Below are 20,256 nucleotides of genomic sequence, written 5' to 3' on the forward strand. Positions count from 1 at the left end.
TCCACCTGGGCTCCGGCTCAAGGGGGCTACTGTGGGGGAAGGGAGGGGTTCCGAGGTCTGCAGAAAGGCCACCACGGGATAAAAGTGGACACGAAACTCACCGCACCTAAGGGACTTTTTTTTTTTTTTAAAGATTTTATTTATTTATTCATGAAAGACAGAGAGAGAGAGAGAGAGAGAGAGAGGGAGAAGCAGGCTCCCAAGGAGCAGGCAGCCCGACGCGGGACTCGATCCCAGGATGCTGGGATCATGACCTGAGCCGAGGGCAGACGCTGAACCATCTGAGCCACCCAGGCGCCCACCTAAGGGACTTTTATTCCCACTCCCACCCCGGAGCGGTGGCAAGTCTCTGGCAGGACGGCCGCGGTCACCCGGCCAGTTGCGCGCGGTCCAGCCACCGCCGCGCCCCGAGGAGCCGCCTGCCCGCGGGCCAGGGCGAGAAGACCCGGGCCGCGTGCACTGCCCAGGCGCCCTCGGGAGGACGAGCGGCCCCGGGAGCCCGGCGGGGGTTGGGGCCCCGCGAGGGCCGGAGGGGGAAGGGGGCGGGCCAGGAGGGAGGGAGTGACCGGGCCCCGCCCACCCGCAGGTGGCCGCCCTCGCTGAGCGGCTCCGCGTGGGGGCCGGGCCCGGGGGCGGGGCCTGTCGCGCGCGGCCCCCCCTCACGTGTCTCTGGTCCCCGGCCCTGCCCCCGGCCCGGTGTTTATAATCCGGGATTCGCGACGCAACCGGCCCTGCTCCGCCGCCTGCCGCCGCCGCCTGGGCCACGGTAAGGAGCCCCCGGCCCGAGACTCCCCGCTCCCACCCCCTCGCCTAGGAGACACCCTGCCGCGGGTCCCGCCGACAGCCAGCCGAGGAGGCCGAGGGGACTGCGCACCGGGCTCGCACCTGGACGGGAGGGAAGGAGGCCGACGCCGGGGCTTCTGCCGTTCAGACGCCAGGCGGCCGGATTCCTGGGACCCTCGGGGGTGGGGCCGGGGCGCGTGTCCGCGAGCTCTGAGGGGGGCAGGTCGGGTTATTTGTCCCCTTCGCGGGCCGAGGTCCTTTCTGGAGTCTCCGTCTCTAATCCAGCTTTCTTTATGCCGGAGCCTCCCAGATGGAGACCTTGGGAGTCCGGAGGGTGTGGGGGTTCCCGACTCTCTCGCCCGCTCTCTGGCCATCCCCCAGTCTCTGTCTCCGCCTCTCTTTCTCTGCGTGAAACCAGAGTTCCAGTCCCACCTCTGCCCCTCGTCCCGGGGCTTGGGCGTATGGTCCCTCCCACAGCCCCGAGCCTCAGTTTACCCCGGGCAGATGGGCTGCGGGCCCCAGAGTCTTGGGTGCGACTGCGCTCCCTCCCCTGCAGGGGGTGGCAGTCTCTGCCTCCTGAAAGGGATTAGCGTTCCCCGCCCAGGTTGGGCCGGTGGCCGCGCGGGGTCGCGGTGCCGGGTTTCTGGCTGGCTCCCCGCTCCGGGCAGTGGGAGGGGCCGCTCCGCAGGAAATGTCCGCCGTCCGGGCTACTGTTGTCTCTGGCACCTTGGGCGGCTGCGCCCTCCAGGGAGGGAGGATCATTGTGAAATGGAGGAAACTCCTCTCCCAGCCCGCCAGGGCTCTTCCTGAGGAGGTCCCGTGACCCGGCCACCTCAGTGTTCCTTTCTGCGCAGTGGGAGCGTCTCCTCCGGGGCATCGCGGTCTGGCTGCACATCTCAGGCAGGAACAAACCTGTCCTTTCCCCAGGGATGGATCAAATAGACCCTGGGCTTTGATCCTTCTTTCCCAGCCCACAGCTGGTGACAGGGCAGATTGTGGAGCCAGTAGACCCAAGCCGGGAAGGCAGGCCACCACTAGGTGAGGCTTGGGTCAGGTCAGCCGCCAGCCTCCCAAGCCTCAGTTTCTCCATCTGTCAGAGCTGGCCCAGGCTCAGGGCTCACGAAACAGTAAGAGACTGTGGGACGGTCTCTGTAGACTATTGAGAGCCGTGCCTGGGTCCATTCACTCATTAACTGTCTGGGGCCTGCCTCCCCTTGTGCCATAAACTGGGGCCATGGAACAGGAGACAAGCTCGCTGCCTTCCTACTGAAGGTTCTGGTGGGGAGGGAGACCAGAGAGACAGAAAGAGCCACAAAGGGATGGGAATTTTGGAGATGGATGGGACTGGAGGAGGCTTCCTTCTGAACTCCCTTCCTTCTTCCCTCCTCCTCTCAGAGCCCAGGCAGGGGAGCCCAGGGGTGGGGTGGGGACCTGTCCCAGGGGGAGCTGTGCACTGTGCTGAGAAGCAGTTCTAGCTCTGCTCCGTACAAGCTGACGGAATGGATTGATGAAGGCTGCCCAGCGAGCACCTAGAGCCTGGGCCAGGAACCGGGTGGGGCAGAGGAGGGAGGCCCCCACTCTGCAATGTCTGAGGTCCCCAGAGTCCTCACATGTGCCCCATCCACTGCCGGCCTGCTCGGGGGGGCTTTGTGGCCACTTGGCTGCACTGGTAGCCGTTTCCCCTGGCTTGGGGCCCCAGGAACCTGACTCAGAGAGGGGGGCCAGGCCCAGACTCACCTGCTGCGTAAGCACTTTCCCATGCCCCGTTTCATCTTCGCCCCGTGGGCCCTGGGAGGCCAGCCAGGACAGCCAGCTGCCTTCCTCGGAGCATACAGCCCCTGAAGTGAGTGCCTTGCCTGTGGGCACCCATGTGGAAAGAAACTAACCCACTGGAATTCAGGGTCTGAGACTCTGAGCTCTGCTGTAATACTGTAGGCGGGGTTGATCTTTCAGGCCCTGGCGTGTTCCCTCGGGTGGCAGGTGCCCACCCCAGACTTGGGGGTAGGCCATGCACCCACAGGCTTTTTAATACTATTAGTAGAAATCAACAAATGAATGAATGCACTCTCCTTTCCTCCATGAGCTCCAAATGCTCTTAGGAGCTTGCATGTCTCTTACCAGAGCCTGGTGAGATCTCCTTAGTCTTTCTACCACCCGTCTCAGGGGCTTTTCACCAGAAGCAGAGACTCAACCTTCCCAGCCCAGGCAGACCCCCAAATGACCCCTAACCCTGGATGGAAGAAGTTTGCAGGAGTGCTACTGTCCGCAAGGGAGCCAGTGTTCCTGATTTGATTCTCAGGCCCCAGGAACCCCACGGCTGAGAGCCAGCTCAGTGTCTAGCCTAGGGCCAGCCCCTTGACCTCAGCTGCCTCTTCTGTCAATTGGGGAGAAAATCCCTCCCCTGTCTGACCAAGGACGAGCAGAAGAGATGAGCTGAACCTGTCAAGCAGACGGATAGGCTTAGACCCGACAGCGGCACCTCCTGGTCAGAGTTTGGAATTGCAGCCTAGCTCTGTCCGACACAAAGGGGCCCAAAGTGATAGGGGTTGCAGCCCTACAATGAGGAAAGCCCAAAGTCAGAGGGAATCCTTCTGGCCTCGGTGGAGCTAGGGTTTTAAAAAACTATAACGAACCCCGCTTGGCTGAGTTAGAATGCCAGGGAAGGGTTCCGGAAGAACATTTGCCAGGCTGTATGCCTATGCAGAGAAATGGACCACTGACCGGTGATCATTCTTTGGGGGCTTTGCTTTCTGAGAGACGAAGGGAGGGGGAGGCGATCCGTGGTCTCCTAGGGTCCCGAGCGTATGGGGCACGGGGCAGTAACGAGCAGGCGGTCTGCAGTCAGTCAAGGTTTCTGTCCCAGCCCTGCCATCTGCTCGCTTGTCACTTACCTTTTCTGAGCGCCACGTGGTAATAATAGTCTCCTCCTCGAAATGGCACTCATGCGGCACTGAACATAGTATCTGCTCTTGTCATTGTTCCAGCTTTGACATCTTAGAGCACACGGGTTTCCCCAGAACCGATCGAGTGCCAAGGCTGGCCTAGCGCCAACGCTGGAGGGTAGTGGGGCGACTCTGGCTGGGCCCATGGAGAATGCCGCCGGCCTTGCCAACTCGGGCCTGGCTGGCTGGCAGGCATCTCGGCATGAGGCCACCTTCTTCCTTCCTCCCAGGTGTCCCTCTTCTGGTGCAGGATGTCAGGGCTGACATGGGAGCGGGGAGGCAAGGACGTTCTTCACAGTGGGCCTGTGCCGGGAGCTGGCAAAACCTGCCCTGGGCCCTTCATGGAAGGTGGGGTGGGGCCAAGGATGGGCTAGACACTTCCCCCCAGGCAGGCAGACCAGGGCCCTGGGGTGTCGGAACCAGAATGGTGTTCAGGTTGTGCAGATGGCTAGTCGAGCCCTGGGGAGTGGGGGACTGGCCCGAGGTTAGCCGTGACAGCGGTAAGGAGAGTCTGGTGGGCACAGGCTTGGCTGCTCCCCCCCCCGCACCCCCCCTTCAGCATTTCACTGCATCCTCAGCGGTCGCCCTGTGGACTGATGGGCTCTTCTTACCCCCATTTTGCAGATGAGCAGCTGAAGCAGCTTGGGCCCAGGTCTGGAGGACCCAGCCATTGTGCTTTACCCATAGTGGGTACCCCCCAGACAGTAGCTGCTCTTCCTTCCTGCTCCTCTCCCCATCTCCCACCCCCACAGGGAGGCCTCAGCCCCATCAGTCTCCAGTCCTGGAGGCAGGCGGCAGTCTCATTATGCAGCCCAGGGACGAGTTCACTGGGTGCCTGGGGGGAGGCGGCGGGGGGTGGGGTGGGGATGCCAGTGTCAGATTGCATCATTTCCTGGCCACCTGCCCCACTCATCTCTGCACACGCAGGCCCAAACCCAACACACGCCCCCCCCCCCCCACGTGCCGGCATGCACACACGCGTTCACACTGAGGCACACAGTTAGATAGCTGTGTGTGTCCTTCCACACGGCTCAGAGCCAGAGGCTGAGGTCCCCGGTGCCCGTGCATGTGCACAGCCTGGCAAGCAGGCGGGGCTCCCTAGTGGCTGGATGAGGGCGTGCTTTGAGGGGATTTGCCTAACCTTCTCTTTAGAGGCAAGGAACTGACCTCTAGACCGTGGAATCAGAAGCGTTGTTCTGAGTGCCGGCTGTGTGGCACTTGCTGTCTGCAAGATGGTCCCTGTCCCCGTGGAGCTCACGGCTGTGGGGGTGGGGGTGCGATTCAACCCAGCGTGCCGTGTGCGAGGATGGGCCATGGACAAGGGATCACAGGCAGTCTGTCTGTCCCCGTGGAGCTTCCTCTCCCTCACTCCGGTGCCCACCCTCTTGGCTCCAGGTGCCCTTATGAGATGGCAGGGCAGGGGCAACTCTAAGAACAGGGTGAATCTTGGGCTGGCATCATCTCTCCCTGTCTTGAGCCCACCCCAGCCACACCAGAATGTCTGAGCCCCCTATAGCTTCCCAGACCACACCTGCCCCCGTGTTTCCCTCCTCTGGGCCCTTGTCCCTTCCAGCAGTGGCTCATGGGGCCTAGCCCCTCTGGGTTTGAATCCTGGCTTGGCCACTCGATCCGCCAAGCAAGGCGTCAAGCCAGTTCCTTAGCCTGAGCCTCAGTTTCCCTGGCTCTAAAATGGGGACAGCTCGAAGGGAAGAGCTCAGCACATGATGGGTAGGTTCCTTATGTTGATCGAGGTGACAGTTTCACGCTAAATAGGATGCTCTCAATATATGCAGTGTCTTGTATCTCAGTTAAACCTCGGTGGAGCTGTTTGAAAAATATGCAACAGGATGCACGCCCCACCCCAGCCCCAGCACCGTGGCACATAAGCACACAGGGCTGGGAGCACCAGTACTTTCCAGGGCCAGGAGGCTGGGCATGTGGCTCCTGAACCTCCCCAAATCTCCCCGATCAACAGGGCTGCTCAAGGGGAATCTGGCAGCTGAAGGGGCCAGGTTCAGGGTCCCTGGCTTCACCTGGACCGCCATGCCAGGCGGCTGAACAGCTTTTTCTTTTGCAGAGTGGTTCACGGAGCTGCGAAGTCAGATTCCAGAAGCCGGGAACCCACATCTCCAATCCAAGGTACTTTCTGAGTCCCTTCTGCCTCCCTCCTTCTTCCTTCCCTCCCTCCATTTTTGATGGCCTGTTGCCTGGCTGCAGTTGCCATGGGCACCATCTCCTGGCCCCAGGGTCAGGGTCTGCTGAGTCACCAGCAAACCAGGTAGCTGGGGACAGGGCCTGGCAGGTGGTCGAATGCCCAGTGGAGGCAAAAGTTGTATACATCCATCAGAAACACCCCCTCCAACTTCGCTGTTCCCTTCTGTGTCCAAAGGGCCACAGGGTGTGTGAGCCCTGGGGCCAGCAGGCGGGCGGGCCCATGAGCTGTATCTGCACAGGGGACGTGTGTTCCAGTCCCGTCGGGCTCTGTCCAGGCTCTGCTGCACAGGGTTGAGTGACCAGGACAGCACCTCTCTGGACCTCCAGGCACGGGGGAGGTTTTCAGTACACAGGTAGTCATGGTGGGGTGCCCCTTCTGGCCTCCATGGGTCTCTGGGTCTGTGGAGGGGTGTCCACGGCTTTTCTCAAGAGTATCTAATAAGGACACTGACCTTGGTCAGACTCTGGTGTAAACACTCTCACCAGACACAGGCGTCCTCCCTGTAAATGCAGGATGCTGGGGCCATGTCCAGGGACGCTGGGACCCGATGGCCTCGTTCCACATCTGGTCCCGCTGCCTGCTGACCATCTGACCTCAAGCACATGACTCCACCTCTGCGACCCTCGCTTTCCTCTTTAGCAAAGGGGGCATAATAATGGCATTGAGACTCAGGGCCACGGAGAGAGTGCTGGGGGAGGCAGGGCGAGCCCCAACACAGCCCGAGGGTTCAGGGAGAGCCTTCTGGAAGAAGGAACAGTGGCTGCAAAGGCAAGAAGACAGGAGCCCCTGGTGCCTCAGTGTAGCTGAGGAGACAGATAGGGTGGGACACACCTGTCCCTGCTGAAGAGGGTGAGATCTATGATCTATACCTCCAGGAAGGACCTCCCTCTGCCTGTTCCTTCCTTCTCTGGGACTCAGTGTCTGCATCTGTGCCCCAGAACCGTTGGTCACTGAGGTGCCCCGGGTCTCTTGTTTCCCCTCCCAGAGGTGCTTGCATTTGAAAAGAGTCTAAAATCCCAGTGCGGGAGGGTTTGCTGGGGCCCCCAGTGGGAGAGGTACATGGAGGCAAGAGCTCTGCACCCCAGCATCCTATTCTGCCTACAGCTGGGAGGCAGCACTGCATGCTGGGAAGAGCCCTGGCATGTGCTCTGTGACCTTGAGCAGGCTGCTCATCCGTCTGAGCCCCAGTCTCTGTCTCCCCAGGGGGCACGACAGCAGCTACTTCATGGGGTCATGGTTGGGGTGCAGGGCGAGCTACACGAGGCCTCCAGGACCATGCCTGGCACACTCCAAGGGCCCCACCCATGTCTCCCGAGCATCCTGGCCTCATCCTAACAGCTGAGCCTCATGTGCTTTCTCTAGCTGGTGGGGGATTGGCTCCAAGACATGCTTTCCACCCCCCTGGGTGTCCCCCCGCCACCCCGTCAGACCCAAGCTACTGTCAGTATTCCCAGGACCCTGCATGTGTGGGGTGTGTGCGTGCAGTGGTGGAGTCGGTTCCCCAGGGGTGGGGCTGGAGAGAGTTGAGGCTGCGGGAAGGACCAGCTCCTTGGCTGGCCTTAATGACAGGTGAACATCTTGTTCCCGCCCCCCCCCCCCCCCCCCCGCGGCAGCTTGTCCAGGGGATGAGGCTGCCCAAGGCCAAGGTGGGGGCTGTTTACAGGGGCTGGCGGGTTGGGATGGGCTGACTCTGTGTCACTGTCCTTCCTCACCTCCCCCCGCCACCCCAGATAAGATGTCCAGCAAAGGCTCCGTGGTTCTGGCCTACAGTGGCGGCCTGGACACCTCCTGCATTCTCGTGTGGCTGAAGGAACAAGGCTATGACGTCATTGCCTACCTGGTAAGGAGGTGCTCAGTGTGTCTATCTTTCTACCTGTTTGTCCTGCTGGCCATGTGCTCACTGTCACTCGCCTGGACCCAGCATCCCCTCCCTAAGCCTGCCCTGAACTGTAGGCACATACTTGTCATTCTGCCTCCCTTTCCTCATCTGTAAGATGAACATCCATGGTGTACCCCAGGTCTGGGATGTTCCCAGAGCACAGAGGAGGCCAGCTGTCTGTGGGTGCCCGAGGGGGTGGGGAGGAACGCCAGAAATGAGCTTGGCGGTGCGACTCGGCCAGACTGCCTGCAAGGGACCATGGGCCTGCTGAAGGCCATGGCAGGAACATACTCTTCCCATTCCCAGAAGTCCCTTGTCAGCCCCCAGTAATTCTGCAAAGATTATAGAATCCTGCAGCGGCTGAGCTAGCAGAGCTGCTGGAGGCCATCTAGTTCCAGGGTAGGTTATGTGTGATGCCACCCCTCCATGCTGGGTCCAGCAGGCATCCCTGATCAAGCCGGCTCCACTTCTAATGAACTGGACGTCACTTCTGAATCCTTCTCCACGTATTCAGGACTATTTTGAGTGCAAATTCTAAAAAATCTAACCTATACCAATTCAAGCAAAACAAACCAAAAAACAAGATAGTTCTTGGCTTGTGTAACTGAGAAATCTGGGCTTTGACAGCTTCAGGCAAGGCTGGATCCAGGTACATATCCAGATCTGCCTCTACCTCTATTTGGCTCCATTCTTGGCCTCTCCACAGGGCAGGCAAGGCTCATGTCATTGTAGCCTGGCTCTCCCAGAGAAAGGAGGGCTTCCTGCAGAGGCTCTGATGGGAGGGCCCAGGGGCACTCTCATTGCCCGAGCCACTGCCTGCCACACATTGGTTACTATGGCTGTGTCATGAAGGGTTCTGATCATCTGGGCTTGGATCCTGGGCTTGTCCCTACAATGAGCAGGAGACATGATTTATTCCCCTCCCTTCCTATGGCAAGAGGGCCCAGAGGAAGTAAGGATGCTGCTCTGCAGAGACCAAAGTTCAGCTGTTGCCAGGATTGATTGGTTTGCAGTTAAAGTCAATATCACCTCATAGTGCCCAGTCCCCCTGGCAGGTGAGAGTCACAGCTTTGGGTGCATGCGCGGACCCCAGGGTGTGTGTTATCCCTCAGGTAGAGGAGAATGAGGCCCAGGGAAGGGAAGCATCTCGCTCACAGCCCCCTGGCAGGTGAGAGTCACAGCTTCGGGAGCATGCAAGGAACCCAGGGTGGGTGTTGGTCCTGCCGATGGCAGCATAATGGGGCAGTCCAGAAGCCTGGCTACCACTATGCAGATTTAAAAACTGAGTGACCTCAGAAAAAACCTGCAGCTGGGCTCTGGGAAGATTCCAGAATCTGGTGAGCAAAACGCAGGGTCGAAATCTGGGCAGCAGGCCAGAGTGCGGCCAGCAGAAAACACGCTGGTGTCTGCAGAGGGGGCTGTCAGAGAAGTCGGACTCCAACAGCAGGGATGGCCTCCTGCCCGCCCAGATGCCTTGGGATGGTCAAGTCTCTGTGCTCAGCTGCAGAAATCCCCAGGGGGTTGTGCACTTTCTGACACAGCGACCTCAGTACTGGCTTTGGGGGAGTTTTCAGGAAGAGGTAGATGGGTTTAAGGGAAGCCCGAGACCTTCAAGGCAATGACAGCAAATGCCGGGTCCCAGCAGCCCAGTGAACAGGGCCAGGCCCACCTAGTGTTCCGACCCATAGGAACTGCTTCCCAGCACACCCAGGCAGGGCCGAGTGTCAGCTCCTGGAAGCAGTCCAGCTTCTCCGGACCCTGCTTTGTGCCTTTCTCTTCCTAACTGTGACCTTGGCCCCTCAAATGGAAAGCACCTCTGTTTGAGGGGTGCTGTAGACAGCTCTTGCCCAGGGGGGGCTGAAATTCTTCCCCCACTCTCCTTTATGCCGCTGGGCTGATGAGGCCTCTCTGCTTCTGCTTCTCAGGCCAACATCGGCCAGAAGGAAGACTTTGAAGAAGCCAGGAAGAAGGCACTGAAGCTCGGGGCCAAAAAGGTACCAAGTGGAGGCAGGGTTTGGGGCTGGGAGTGGGGTTCTGACATGTGGGGGCAGCAGTGGGTGTTGCTGTCCCAGAGTTCTTTGTCGTCTACATCCCTTCCAGTTGGTCCTCTTGCTTCCAAGAGTGTGAGATCGATTCCTTCTGTTTCCAGGCATGGGGACACCATGATCTCCCTGCCTGCCTTCCCCAGCCACTCTTCCCTGCCCCACCACCTCCTCCTCCCACCTGCTCATCCATCTTCCTCTTCCACATCCATCCATCCACTTATCCATCCCTCTTTTATTCCCTCTACTCATCGGCTCACTCATCCGTCCCTCCACCCAACCATCATCCATCCATCCTTCCATCCACTCATCCATCCTTCATCCAGGTGGATGCCGTGCCCATTCCTCTTTTATCTCTGTCCGTCCTTCCATCCATTCAGCAGAATCAGAAAGTTCCAGTTGAATGCAGGGCATTGACTGAGCATCTAATCATGTGGCGGGCAGGCCCTCTGCTGGGTGCAGAGCCCAGATGGTGAACAGAGCCAACGTGGTCCCTTCTCACACAGGCTCACAGTATAAAGTCTGAGCTGCTCCCATGGGGACGTCCCTGGCACCCTCGCCCTTTCACTTGGGCAGATGGGCAGGGGGACGTAACAGGGATGTTGTGAAAGGTCACCAGCTCACCTGCTTGCTCAGAACTGGTCCCCTCTGCAGGGCACTTCTGTGGGGTTCTCAGAACCTAAAAAGGAGCCTGGCACATAGTGGTACCTTAAAACGAATGAATGAATGAGTCCCACATCCCTTCACTGGCCATGCACCTCACACTGGATATCCCTCCTTGGTCAGGAGTCCGCTGAGTCTCAGAGAGGAGAGGAGTTGTCTGAGCAGGAGCCCAGAAAGTTCAGTAAGAACATTTGAGTGTTGAAAATGAGTTGGGCTTTCACATGAGTTGGGCTTTCGCGTAAAGATTTGGCCTTAGTTCATTACCCTAGATCAGATTCTTAACCTTGTGCTCTCAGGCTCCCGTATACTTTTATGTGTTTGTTTGGAATTGAAATTTCTTGCCCGTACCATCAGGGTATAGTCCCCATTGCTTTTCTTTTAATTTTCCTTTTCTTTCATTCTTTGCTTCATTTTTTAAAAATTTTTAAATTTTATTTTAAAATAATTATGGGCTCACAGGGAGTTGCAAAAATAATACAAAGAATCCCGTGACCCCTGTTACACTTTTGAAAATTACTGAGTGCCCCATAGAGTTTTGTGGATCACGTCTATTGATATCATCATAGTATAAATAAAAGCTGAAATTTTAAAATATTAACCCATTTTAAAAGAAGACTATTATTAGAATTAAAAGAGTAATCTTAAACACATTATATGTTAACATAAAATGTTGACATTTTTACCTCAGAAAAGTAACTATTTCCAAAACAAGAATTTTTGGTAAAAGTAGCATTGTGTTATATTTTTATAAATCTCTTAATGTCTGGTTTAACAGAAGACAGATGGGTTCTTGTAGCTGTCTCCATTTTGTGATGTGTTGTTTTGGTGTGCGCTTGGAAAAAATATGGCCTCATGAATGTAACACTGGAAGAGAGAGGAATATTTTTTTTAAGATTTATTTGAGAGAGAGCGAGCACGGGTGCGTGAGTGGGGGAGAGGGGAAGAGGGAGAGGAAGAGAGAGAGAATCTCAAGCAGACTCCTCACTGAGCACAGAGCCCAACATGGAGCTTGATCCCAGGACCCTGAGATCATGACCTGAGTCGAAACCAAAAGTCAGACACTCAACCGACTGAGCCACCCAGGCGCTCCAAGTGAGGAATATTTTAACAGCCTTTTCAGAGAGTTGGGGGATATTCTGGGATACTGCATCAAAAGTCAACAAGGGGTAGTTTCTTAAAGATTAGGGCAATGGGGAAACTGAAACTGTACAATGAATTTTTCATGCATTAAAATCCTCTGGTCCATCTTGCACTTTGGGTGGAGTTTTTCACCATGTAAGATTATGTGACATCATGCGTTGGTCTTTTGAAAGCTATTGTTTCATTGAGTTATGCAGATCTCCCAAATGTTGCTATGTTTCATTATAAAATATCAGAATATCACTTTTCTCAGGCTCGCCACTACTCACAGAAATACTAGGAAGCTGACAGATGCCAGTTGTCCATAATTCCGATTTTAACTGGAAAGCCCGAATTTTATCATTGGCAGCAAGTACTCAGTCTTCCCTGAAGTGACAAGGTCACTTCATTTTTGTGAAACTGTTGTCCAAACGCTCGGGTCTGAAAGACCATAATTTGTCAGTCATTCTTTCAAGTAAAAACGATGTTCTATGAAAAAAGTGGCTAGTTCAGCTTGTAACTAGCTTTGGAATGCAACAGAAGTGTTTCGTGTGTATTTCACCTTCTGTGCTCGAGATGCAACAAAGTCGTTATTTTTCTGGCTTCAAGACAGCTTCTTCTGGGGTGAAATTGTCACTGTAGAAGGGAGACATTAGGAACACAGCGGCCGTCTCTGCCCTGATTTGTGCTGAGCTGCCAGCCCCTGTACCCATCATTGCTTTTGCAAATTCGGTGTGAATGTCAACCTGGTGAAAAAGGCAAATAACACCTTAGGGTCACTATAAAAAATCGTTTCGCTCAGTCTCCCTGAAGGGGTCTTGAAGATGTCCAGAGGTCTACATTTTGAGAACCATTCCTCTAGATCAGGGCTTCTCAATTTTGGCACTATTGGCATGTGGCTGGCTGTCCTGAGCAACGTGGGATGTTTAGCAGCATCCCTGGCCTTTACCCATGAGACACCAGAATCCCTCTCCCCCAACCCACCATTGGAGATATTGCCACTGCCCTTGGGGGACAAAATCATCCCCGGTTGAGAGCTTTGTGGATTACCATCTACTATCAACTGCTCTAGATCTTAGGTGATAAGTTTCCTCTCGGGCCCAGAATGCTGTGCTGGGAGGGACTTAAGAACCACATCCAGTTTCAGCTAGATGGAGATCAGGATTGATTAGCCATGTCTGCCATGAGTGCAGGAGGGGAGTAATGGTACTGTATGCTAGGACTGATTGAAGATGTCTACTACAGGATCCATTAGTAGTGTCTGCTGTAGATGCAGGCCATCAGAGGCCCCTGGGGCTCTGTCCTCTGGCTGGGCCCCGTCCTTGCCAAGCCTCCCTCCCACGGGCTCCTCTCCCTGTAGGTGTTCATTGAGGACGTCAGCAAGGAGTTTGTGGAGGAGTTCATCTGGCCCGCCATCCAGTCCAGCGCGCTGTATGAGGACCGCTACCTTCTGGGCACCTCTCTGGCCAGGCCCTGCATCGCCCGCAAACAAGTGGAGATTGCCCAGCGGGAGGGAGCCAAGTATGTGTCTCACGGCGCCACGGGAAAGGTGAGGCAACAGATGGATGGTGCTGGGGAGGGCAGGGCAGGGGAGGAGGGGGCAGGGGAAACTGCCAAGTGGACTCAGGCAGCCAGGGCAGCCCACAGCCCTTGAGCAGTTGCACGCTTTGCCCCCTGGAGAGTCAGGCGTGCAGTGGCCACTGCCGGTCTGGTCTGAGTAGGAGGAATAAGACCCGTAGGAGCGGGAATCTGGGAGTGGTAGCGGCTGTGTGCTGTGGGTTCCGTGGGCGGGTTCTGCCTCCAGTGGGAGCGGTTTGGCAGACTTGACATGGAGGCTCAGGGACATCCGCCACCGGCCCAAGTCACAGAGCACAGGTTACCATGCGATGTAGCGGAACGGGTCAGAAATCCCGAGTTAGCAAAGAGGGGCTGATCCCAGCTGTGTGGCCCTTGGGGAGGCCCTTCCCCTCCCCCAGCCTTGTAGTCTTCATTTGCGAAAACAGGGGAGGGGGGCAGGGGGAGCCCTGTCTTAATGTGCCAGGTCGGCCACACCCCAGCACCACACAGGGGGCGGCTCCAGCCAGGGAAATGGGTTGTCTCACAGTTCTGGGGCCCAGGTGTGGGCAGGGCCGCGCACCCTCTGAAGGGGCTAGGAAGGCGTCATTCCGGGCCTCTCCGGGCTCCTGTAGGGACGGCTATGCCCTTGTAGATTCGACACTCTGGTGTTCCACAAGCACATGGCTGTCTTCGCCCTCTGTATTGTCCCCTCCTCTGCCCTCTGGTTCTGTGTCCAAATTCCTCCCTTTTATTAGAACACCAGTCATATGGGGATTAGCGCCCACCCTAGTGACCTCAACCCAACTCCATTACCTCTATAAAGACCCTCTTTCCAAATAAGGCCACATTCTCAGGTACTGGGAGCTGGGGCTTCAACTTCTCTTCTGTGGGGGACACAACTCAACCCGTGATACACTCCCGACTTCCGGCCCCTGAGTGGGTGGTGCAGTTTGGGAGCAATGAGGAGGATAATTGCGTAAATTCTCGGCAGGGGCCTGACGTGCACGGAATGATTCACTTGAGACCGGAGGGGAGCACCCTATTCATCTGATGATCAGACCTATATGGGGGGTTCCTATGGGCAGAAGGTCAATGAGAACAAATGTGAGTGCAGAATAAAGAAGCTTCCCAGCCATCTCATCTGCCCGTATTGAAACGGGCTGAGCAGTGAGCTCCCTGTTCCAGGAGATGTTTAAGCTGAGGCCAGGTCAGGATTCTGGAAGGGCTCCTGCCCGGAGAGGGTCCTTCCAGTGGTAGGCCCAGGACTGAGGATGGGTGGCATTCAGGGCTGATGGAGTGAACGCGTGCATGTGGTGGGTCTGGCCCTGGCTTGGGAGATTCAAGGGTCTGGGGAGACAGCCCCCCCCCCCCGCCACACTAACCCCACTGAAACTGAGAGTAGCCACCAGCAGTTGTGTGCACTGCTCCATTTGGCCACGAGAGGGCACCAGAGGCTTGGATTTGAGGCCTTGGGTTGCTCACCCTCAAGAAAAGCATCTGGAAAGGCCACCACCCCCCAGGGTCCTCTGGTCCCTACCAGCGTCCACAGGACTGGGGTTCTGAAAAGAACACCTTCTCTGGAGGTTCTGTGGCCTCCAAGACTAGAGGTTGGAAGGCCATGCGAGGGGAGGGGTACAGTGCCACCCTGGATCTCCATCTCTTCTGGGGTTGATGGGCAAGGCGTAGTCCCGTGCCTTAGTTTCCCCTATTTGCAGAACCTGGGGAAGCACGTCTCTGAAGACAATTTCCTAGAACTGAGGGGTGTGAATAGGGAGAACCAGGCAGGCCTGGGGCAGGGTCCCGAGAAATGCTGTGTGAGGCAGGAAGGTGGGGGGAGAGGGCCCCGGGGCTTGTGGCCTCGTGGGCTGGAGGCGGGCGTCCGTGACTTTACATTTCAGGAGATGGGCTTCTGGAGCAAGGGCGGGAGGCTTGTGGTCCCAGCTGGAAGAACCCGGGTCGGTGGGGTCGGGCTGGCGAGCCCGGAGAGATACTGGAGAACCACTTCGCAGTTTTCTGCAAGGGGGTCACAGTGCAGAGAAAGCTGGGCCATTAGCAGACTGCAGGGGCTCCCCCCACTGATAAGAAGATTCCAGCATGGCCAGTCCTGAGGCTGTGGCCATGTGGAAACTCAGCCCCTGGGCTCTCCCAGCTACTGGCTCCTGAGTCACCGATGGGGGCAACCAGGGCCCAGGGGCCCTCGTTCCAGCCTCCCAGAGGTCGCATTCACGCGTGTGTTCGTTCATTCACTCCCTGCATATTCATCCAGCACTGGCTGTCCTCCATGTGTGGGCTCGCTGGTACAGGATGCGCTAGGGGAGGCACCCAGGGACTTAGGAGCCCTGACCCAGCAGGGGGTGGACCACGGGGGGGGGGGGGGCAAGAGTTAGCCAGTGACACCAAAGGGGAAGAGCACCCTAGGCCGCAGGAACAGCCCTTGCAAAGGCCTGGAAGGTGGGAGGCAGCATCCCTCCTAGGGCCCAGCTGGGCCCCACCTGCTACAGAGCTTAAGCTGGGGTCCACCCTCCATGCCTTGCCCTGTTTCCTCCCTGCCAGAGAGCTGTGCAGAAGCTGGGGTGGCCCTTCCAGGGCCTCCTCCCCCCAGTTTTGGAAGAAGGGCCTGGAAATATGAGCCAGACTCGGGCAGGGGTATGGGGAGCAGTTTTGTAAATGGCGCCATCTGTATGGCTAGCCCAGGAACAGATGGGCAGACCACCCCCCACCCCAGCCCCTCCAGTCCCCGTGGGCACTGCACCCACACTTACACACACTGCACGTGGATCAGCACGTGGACACACGTGATGTGGAGGATAGCTCCACCCCCCTCTCCTGCTCCGGGAGCTGCCCTGGTTGCAGAGGGTCCTGGGGTCAGGGGGAGGAAGGACTGGACCCACCGTGGCTCTTAATCTGGGACAGAGTTTGAACCAAGGGAGGCCGTTTGGCTTCTGGGAGGGTCTCTGACTCTGGAACAGATGGGTGTCCCCATGTGGGTCTGAATGGGCAGACACCAGCCCAGCAGGCCTGTAGGGGAACATGAAGCCACGGGGAAAAGTCACCAGGATAGGCAATACCATGCGCTTTACAAATCTAAAATGGATCTACCATTTATTGTAGCTGCTCCGGGAAGTGGGCTGGCCACAGGGTCCTTGGGCACCTGTTACCGGCTGTGCCTCAGTTTCCCCGCCTGTAAGGTGGGGGTAATAATAGGACCTGCTTCTGGGGGCTGCTGTCAGCTGTAAGGCTTCAATGAGTTTAAGTCTGGGGCTCAGACCAGTCACCTGAGTATGAGCTCTTAGCACAGAAATATCTGTTGGCTGTGTGACCCCGGGCAAGCCACATCACTTCTCTGAGCCTCGCTCTCGTCGTCAGCGAAGCAGGGGGAAATACCCCACTGGCCCCACGTGGCTCTCCCCTGTGACCACGAGCGCGCAGTGGGTGCTCACGACAGGACTGGGTCGGCGGGTGAGTGGGGTGGCGGGTTTGGCGCAGCTCACGGCCCCAAGAGGCACGGGAAGGGGGGCAGCCTCAGCCCCTGGGCTCCTGGCTCCGCCGCCCAGAGGGGCCGAGACCTGCATTTCCGCGCCGCCTGACGAGACTCTGGAAAATAACATGTCATTCCCGCCGCCGCCTCGCTGGGCCCGTGCAGTTTTCACAGTAGGCGGAAGGTCCCTCTGTTATTTCCACAGCTTAAGTCCCCCCTCCGGGGGCCGAGCTGATGGGAAGCGGGCGGGTCCCTGGCAGCCACCGGGTCTGCGGCCCCCGCTCCCTCCGTGTCGTCAGCGCGCCAGGGGGTCAGACGAGTCTCCGTTGCACAGCAGAGGACGCGGGCGCAGAGAGGCTGGGCAGCCCTCGCGGGCTGGTGGGGGCCGGGGGCCCTTGACTAGTCCCTTCTGTTGGCACCTCGGTTTCCCGTCTGTACGGAGCGGAGCCGAGGAGCAAAGGGCCCTCAGTGGTTCACCCGTTCCCTGCCAAGTGGTGATTGTAGATGGGGAAACTGAGGCTCACCGAGGCAACAGGCTTCCCAATTTTATGGATAGGAGGAGTCCAAGCACCATGGAGCCCGAGCCCCAGACTCGATCCCTGGATTGGGGCAGATGAGGCCAGACGGGGAGGAAAACTGGAGGCAGAGGCTGAGGTGTGGGCAGCTGGGGGCTGCCTAGAGAAGGACCGGGATCTCGGCCCGGCCAGACCCCCAGCCTCGCACACGCGTACGCGCCCCCCGAAGTGTGCACATACGTGATGAGATGGGTGCGTGCCCTGCCGTGTCCCCAAACGTGTGTGTCCCCATCCTGCTGCATGCGCACCCGTACAGGTGCACACCCTACGCCCCCCCACGCGCCCCCTCGCATACGTCGCACGGCACGGCGTGCACAGACGTCGTGGCGTTCACCGCCGGGCACACGAGCATCCTGTCGCGCAGCGACAGGAGCTGTTCCACGGCTCCTGACCACCCCCTGTTCCGTGTTTCAGGGAAATGACCAGGTCCGGTTTGAGCTCACCTGCTACTCACTGGCCCCTCAGATTAAGGTAAGATGCTGCCTTCCCCTCGGGGTGGGTGCTGGGGGCTAAGGTCCCTGGGTGGGGGGAGGGCAGGGTATGGAGTTCTAGGAGTTTCCCTGGACAGGGACAGAGTGCACCTGAGTCTCCTGGTGGGTGGTGCCCCTCTTGCTCATGGAGAGACCGTGGGCTCGTGCCAGATGCAGGAGCACAGCACTGTCTCTGATCATTAGCCCTTCCCAGAGGTGCTGCCCAGGGGCCTGTGTAGACAGGGGCATGGGACAGAAAGACGTGGCCACCCTCTGGCCACTGTCCTCGGCGTTCCCAGGTCTGGCTTCTTGGGTGCAGGCTGGACATTGCTGCCCTGTTTCTGGGGTGCTCGTAGCTCACCCAACACTGGTCGGGGCCACCCCACTAAGGCCCTGGCTCTGCTCTGGCTGCCTGACCCTCAGCATCCTGGAGCCCTTTCCTGGGATAGGAATCACCAGGATCTGGGGGAATCAGCCACCCCTGCCTGTGGCCTGTCACCCAGGCATGAGAGCACACATCACGACTGTCCAGCCGGCCACAGCCACCCCTGCCCCCTGCAGCCTCACCTTGGCCCTGGGCTTGTGTCCCTCTGTCTGTCCATCCACTCCTTCCTTCCTTCCTTCTTTCAGTATGCACCAGGTGCCCATTCAGTGCAGGCCCTGGGCCAGGCTCCAGGCATACAGGGCTGTAGTGTGTAACCAATGTGAGCCCTATGGGTGATTTAGATTTTTCTGGTGGCCCTGTTAAACAAACGAGATAAAAAGCAACAGGTGACATTATTTTAATATATATTTTATGGAACCCTGTGTACCCAAATGGTATCATTCAACCTGTCATGGATGCGAAAACCTTCCTCATCAGATGTGTTCCATCCTTTGTATGAAGTCTTCGAGATCCGTGTGTGCTTTGCTTGGTAGCCCATCTCAGTTGGCACTGGCCACATCTCAGGCCTTGGGGGTCATAGGTGGCCTCTGGCTGCCGGACTGGACGGCACTGGCCTAGGTCTGAGCTCCTTAGAGGTTACCTGGGGCTCAGGCTGTAGAAGATGTACCTCCTCCTAAGCTCTGACAGGGCCCTCAGGGAGTTCCTTTTTTCTTTCTTTTTCTTTTTTTTTTTTTTAAGTGGAACATCTTTCTCTGTCCCTTTAGCCAGCCAGCAGCTGCTTGCTGGGTGGGGGTGGCCTGGAGGTGATGAGCTCTAATGATCCAATCTGACCCCAAACCCTGGGCAGCTAAGAAGTCCTCCCCCAGTGGCTGCTAGCTGGCCCACTGCAGGCTGGTGGCCACGGGGGCTTTCTAGGTTCCCACAGTAGCTTGGGGGGGCCAGGTGTCCAGTTTCTGAATCTTTGTCTGCAGAGGCTGAGCCAAGGGAGTGGGGGTGAGGGCCACAGCTGGTCTCTGGGAGCTCCCAGGGCCGGGCCTGCTCCAGGGGCTGCTCATTCTAAGGCGGGGGCCCCGGGAGAGCTTACCCACAGAGGCAGGGGCCCGGCTGGCTCCAGGGCTGGGTGGGGGCTCCTCTTGGGGACCTGCTTTCCAGCTCCAGGCTGATGGAGCCCCTGTGAAAGGAGCTCAGTCCCCCCAGTCAGGCTCCGACTCCCCTCCCTTCCCCACGCAGAGCAGCTCTGGGGAGCAGGAGGAGGGAAAGCAAGAGAAATGGGTTGAGAGGACTGTCTGTTGTCTCTGGGCCCCACTGTCCCGGAGCAGGGCCCGGCTGGGCGTCTGCAGCAGTCTGAACGCTCCCTGAGTCACCAGGTGGTAGGGGTGGGTGCGCCAGCCCTCTGCTAGCAAGAAACACGAGGCCTGTCTAGGTCGAACCCTCAAGCCTCAGACTGAACCCTAGAAGGGCAGGGACCCAACCGGGGGACACAGGGCCTTTCTGCCATGGAGCCCTGGCCTCTACAAAGCCACCCCCCGTGTGGCAGGCCCTGTCCTTCCCCTGCCTAATGGGGCACCTCTGCCTACCCAACGTGGACTGTGTCCTCTCTGGGGAGGATGTAGCAGGAGACTCCAGGTGAGCAGTGGGAGTCCCGGGCCCCTTAACAGAGGGGCCGGCTCTGCAGCGGAAGGGCCAGCAGAAGCCAAGATCCGGGCTCTCCAGCATCTGACTCCTTGCTCCACGCCCAGGTCATCGCCCCCTGGAGGATGCCTGAGTTCTACAACCGGTTCCAGGGCCGCAATGATCTGATGGAGTATGCAAAGGTATGGCTGAGTCTCCCCTAACGTCCCCAGCCCTTGCCTACTGCCCCCCTGGGGGCATATCCCTCTGGAGGGGCTGAACTGGACCAGCAGCACCAGGCTGGGGCTGATCCCCATTCCAGGGGTGCGGTAGGGGAGAGGACCGAATCTCTGCCCCAGCCCCCCCCCCCCCGCCACCCGTGGCACCTGTCCCCAGGGGGCCGGCCCCACTGAGGTGCAGTCACTGCCTGGGCTGGGCATCTCCACGGAGAGTCCCCAGTCAGCCTCCCCTTCTCCTGCCACCTCTGTGGGAGGCATGAGGGAGGTGCTCTCTGGCCCACAATTACCTGGCTGCTCA

The 20,256-nt window shown here is 58.2% G+C and overlaps 1 protein-coding gene across 1 annotated transcript in view; it reads left to right on the forward strand.

Moving 5' to 3' along the window:
• Nucleotides 1–7,675: 7,675 nt before the first annotated feature.
• Nucleotides 7,676–20,256, forward strand: part of ASS1 (argininosuccinate synthase 1) — a 43,082-nt gene continuing 30,501 nt past the window's right edge. The window contains exons 1-5 of the mRNA XM_028090548.2: nucleotides 7,676–7,780; nucleotides 9,745–9,813; nucleotides 13,004–13,192; nucleotides 17,668–17,724; nucleotides 19,848–19,922. Of these exons, the coding sequence (XP_027946349.1) occupies nucleotides 7,676–7,780; nucleotides 9,745–9,813; nucleotides 13,004–13,192; nucleotides 17,668–17,724; nucleotides 19,848–19,922 (495 nt within the window). The remainder of the gene's footprint in view (nucleotides 7,781–9,744; nucleotides 9,814–13,003; nucleotides 13,193–17,667; nucleotides 17,725–19,847; nucleotides 19,923–20,256) is intronic.

The sequence above is a fragment of the Eumetopias jubatus genome, unplaced genomic scaffold (genome assembly GCF_037043125.1).
Source record: "Eumetopias jubatus isolate StellerSeaLion01/CBP00866 unplaced genomic scaffold, mEumJub1_p1.0 scaffold_15, whole genome shotgun sequence".
NCBI lineage: Eukaryota > Metazoa > Chordata > Mammalia > Carnivora > Otariidae > Eumetopias > Eumetopias jubatus.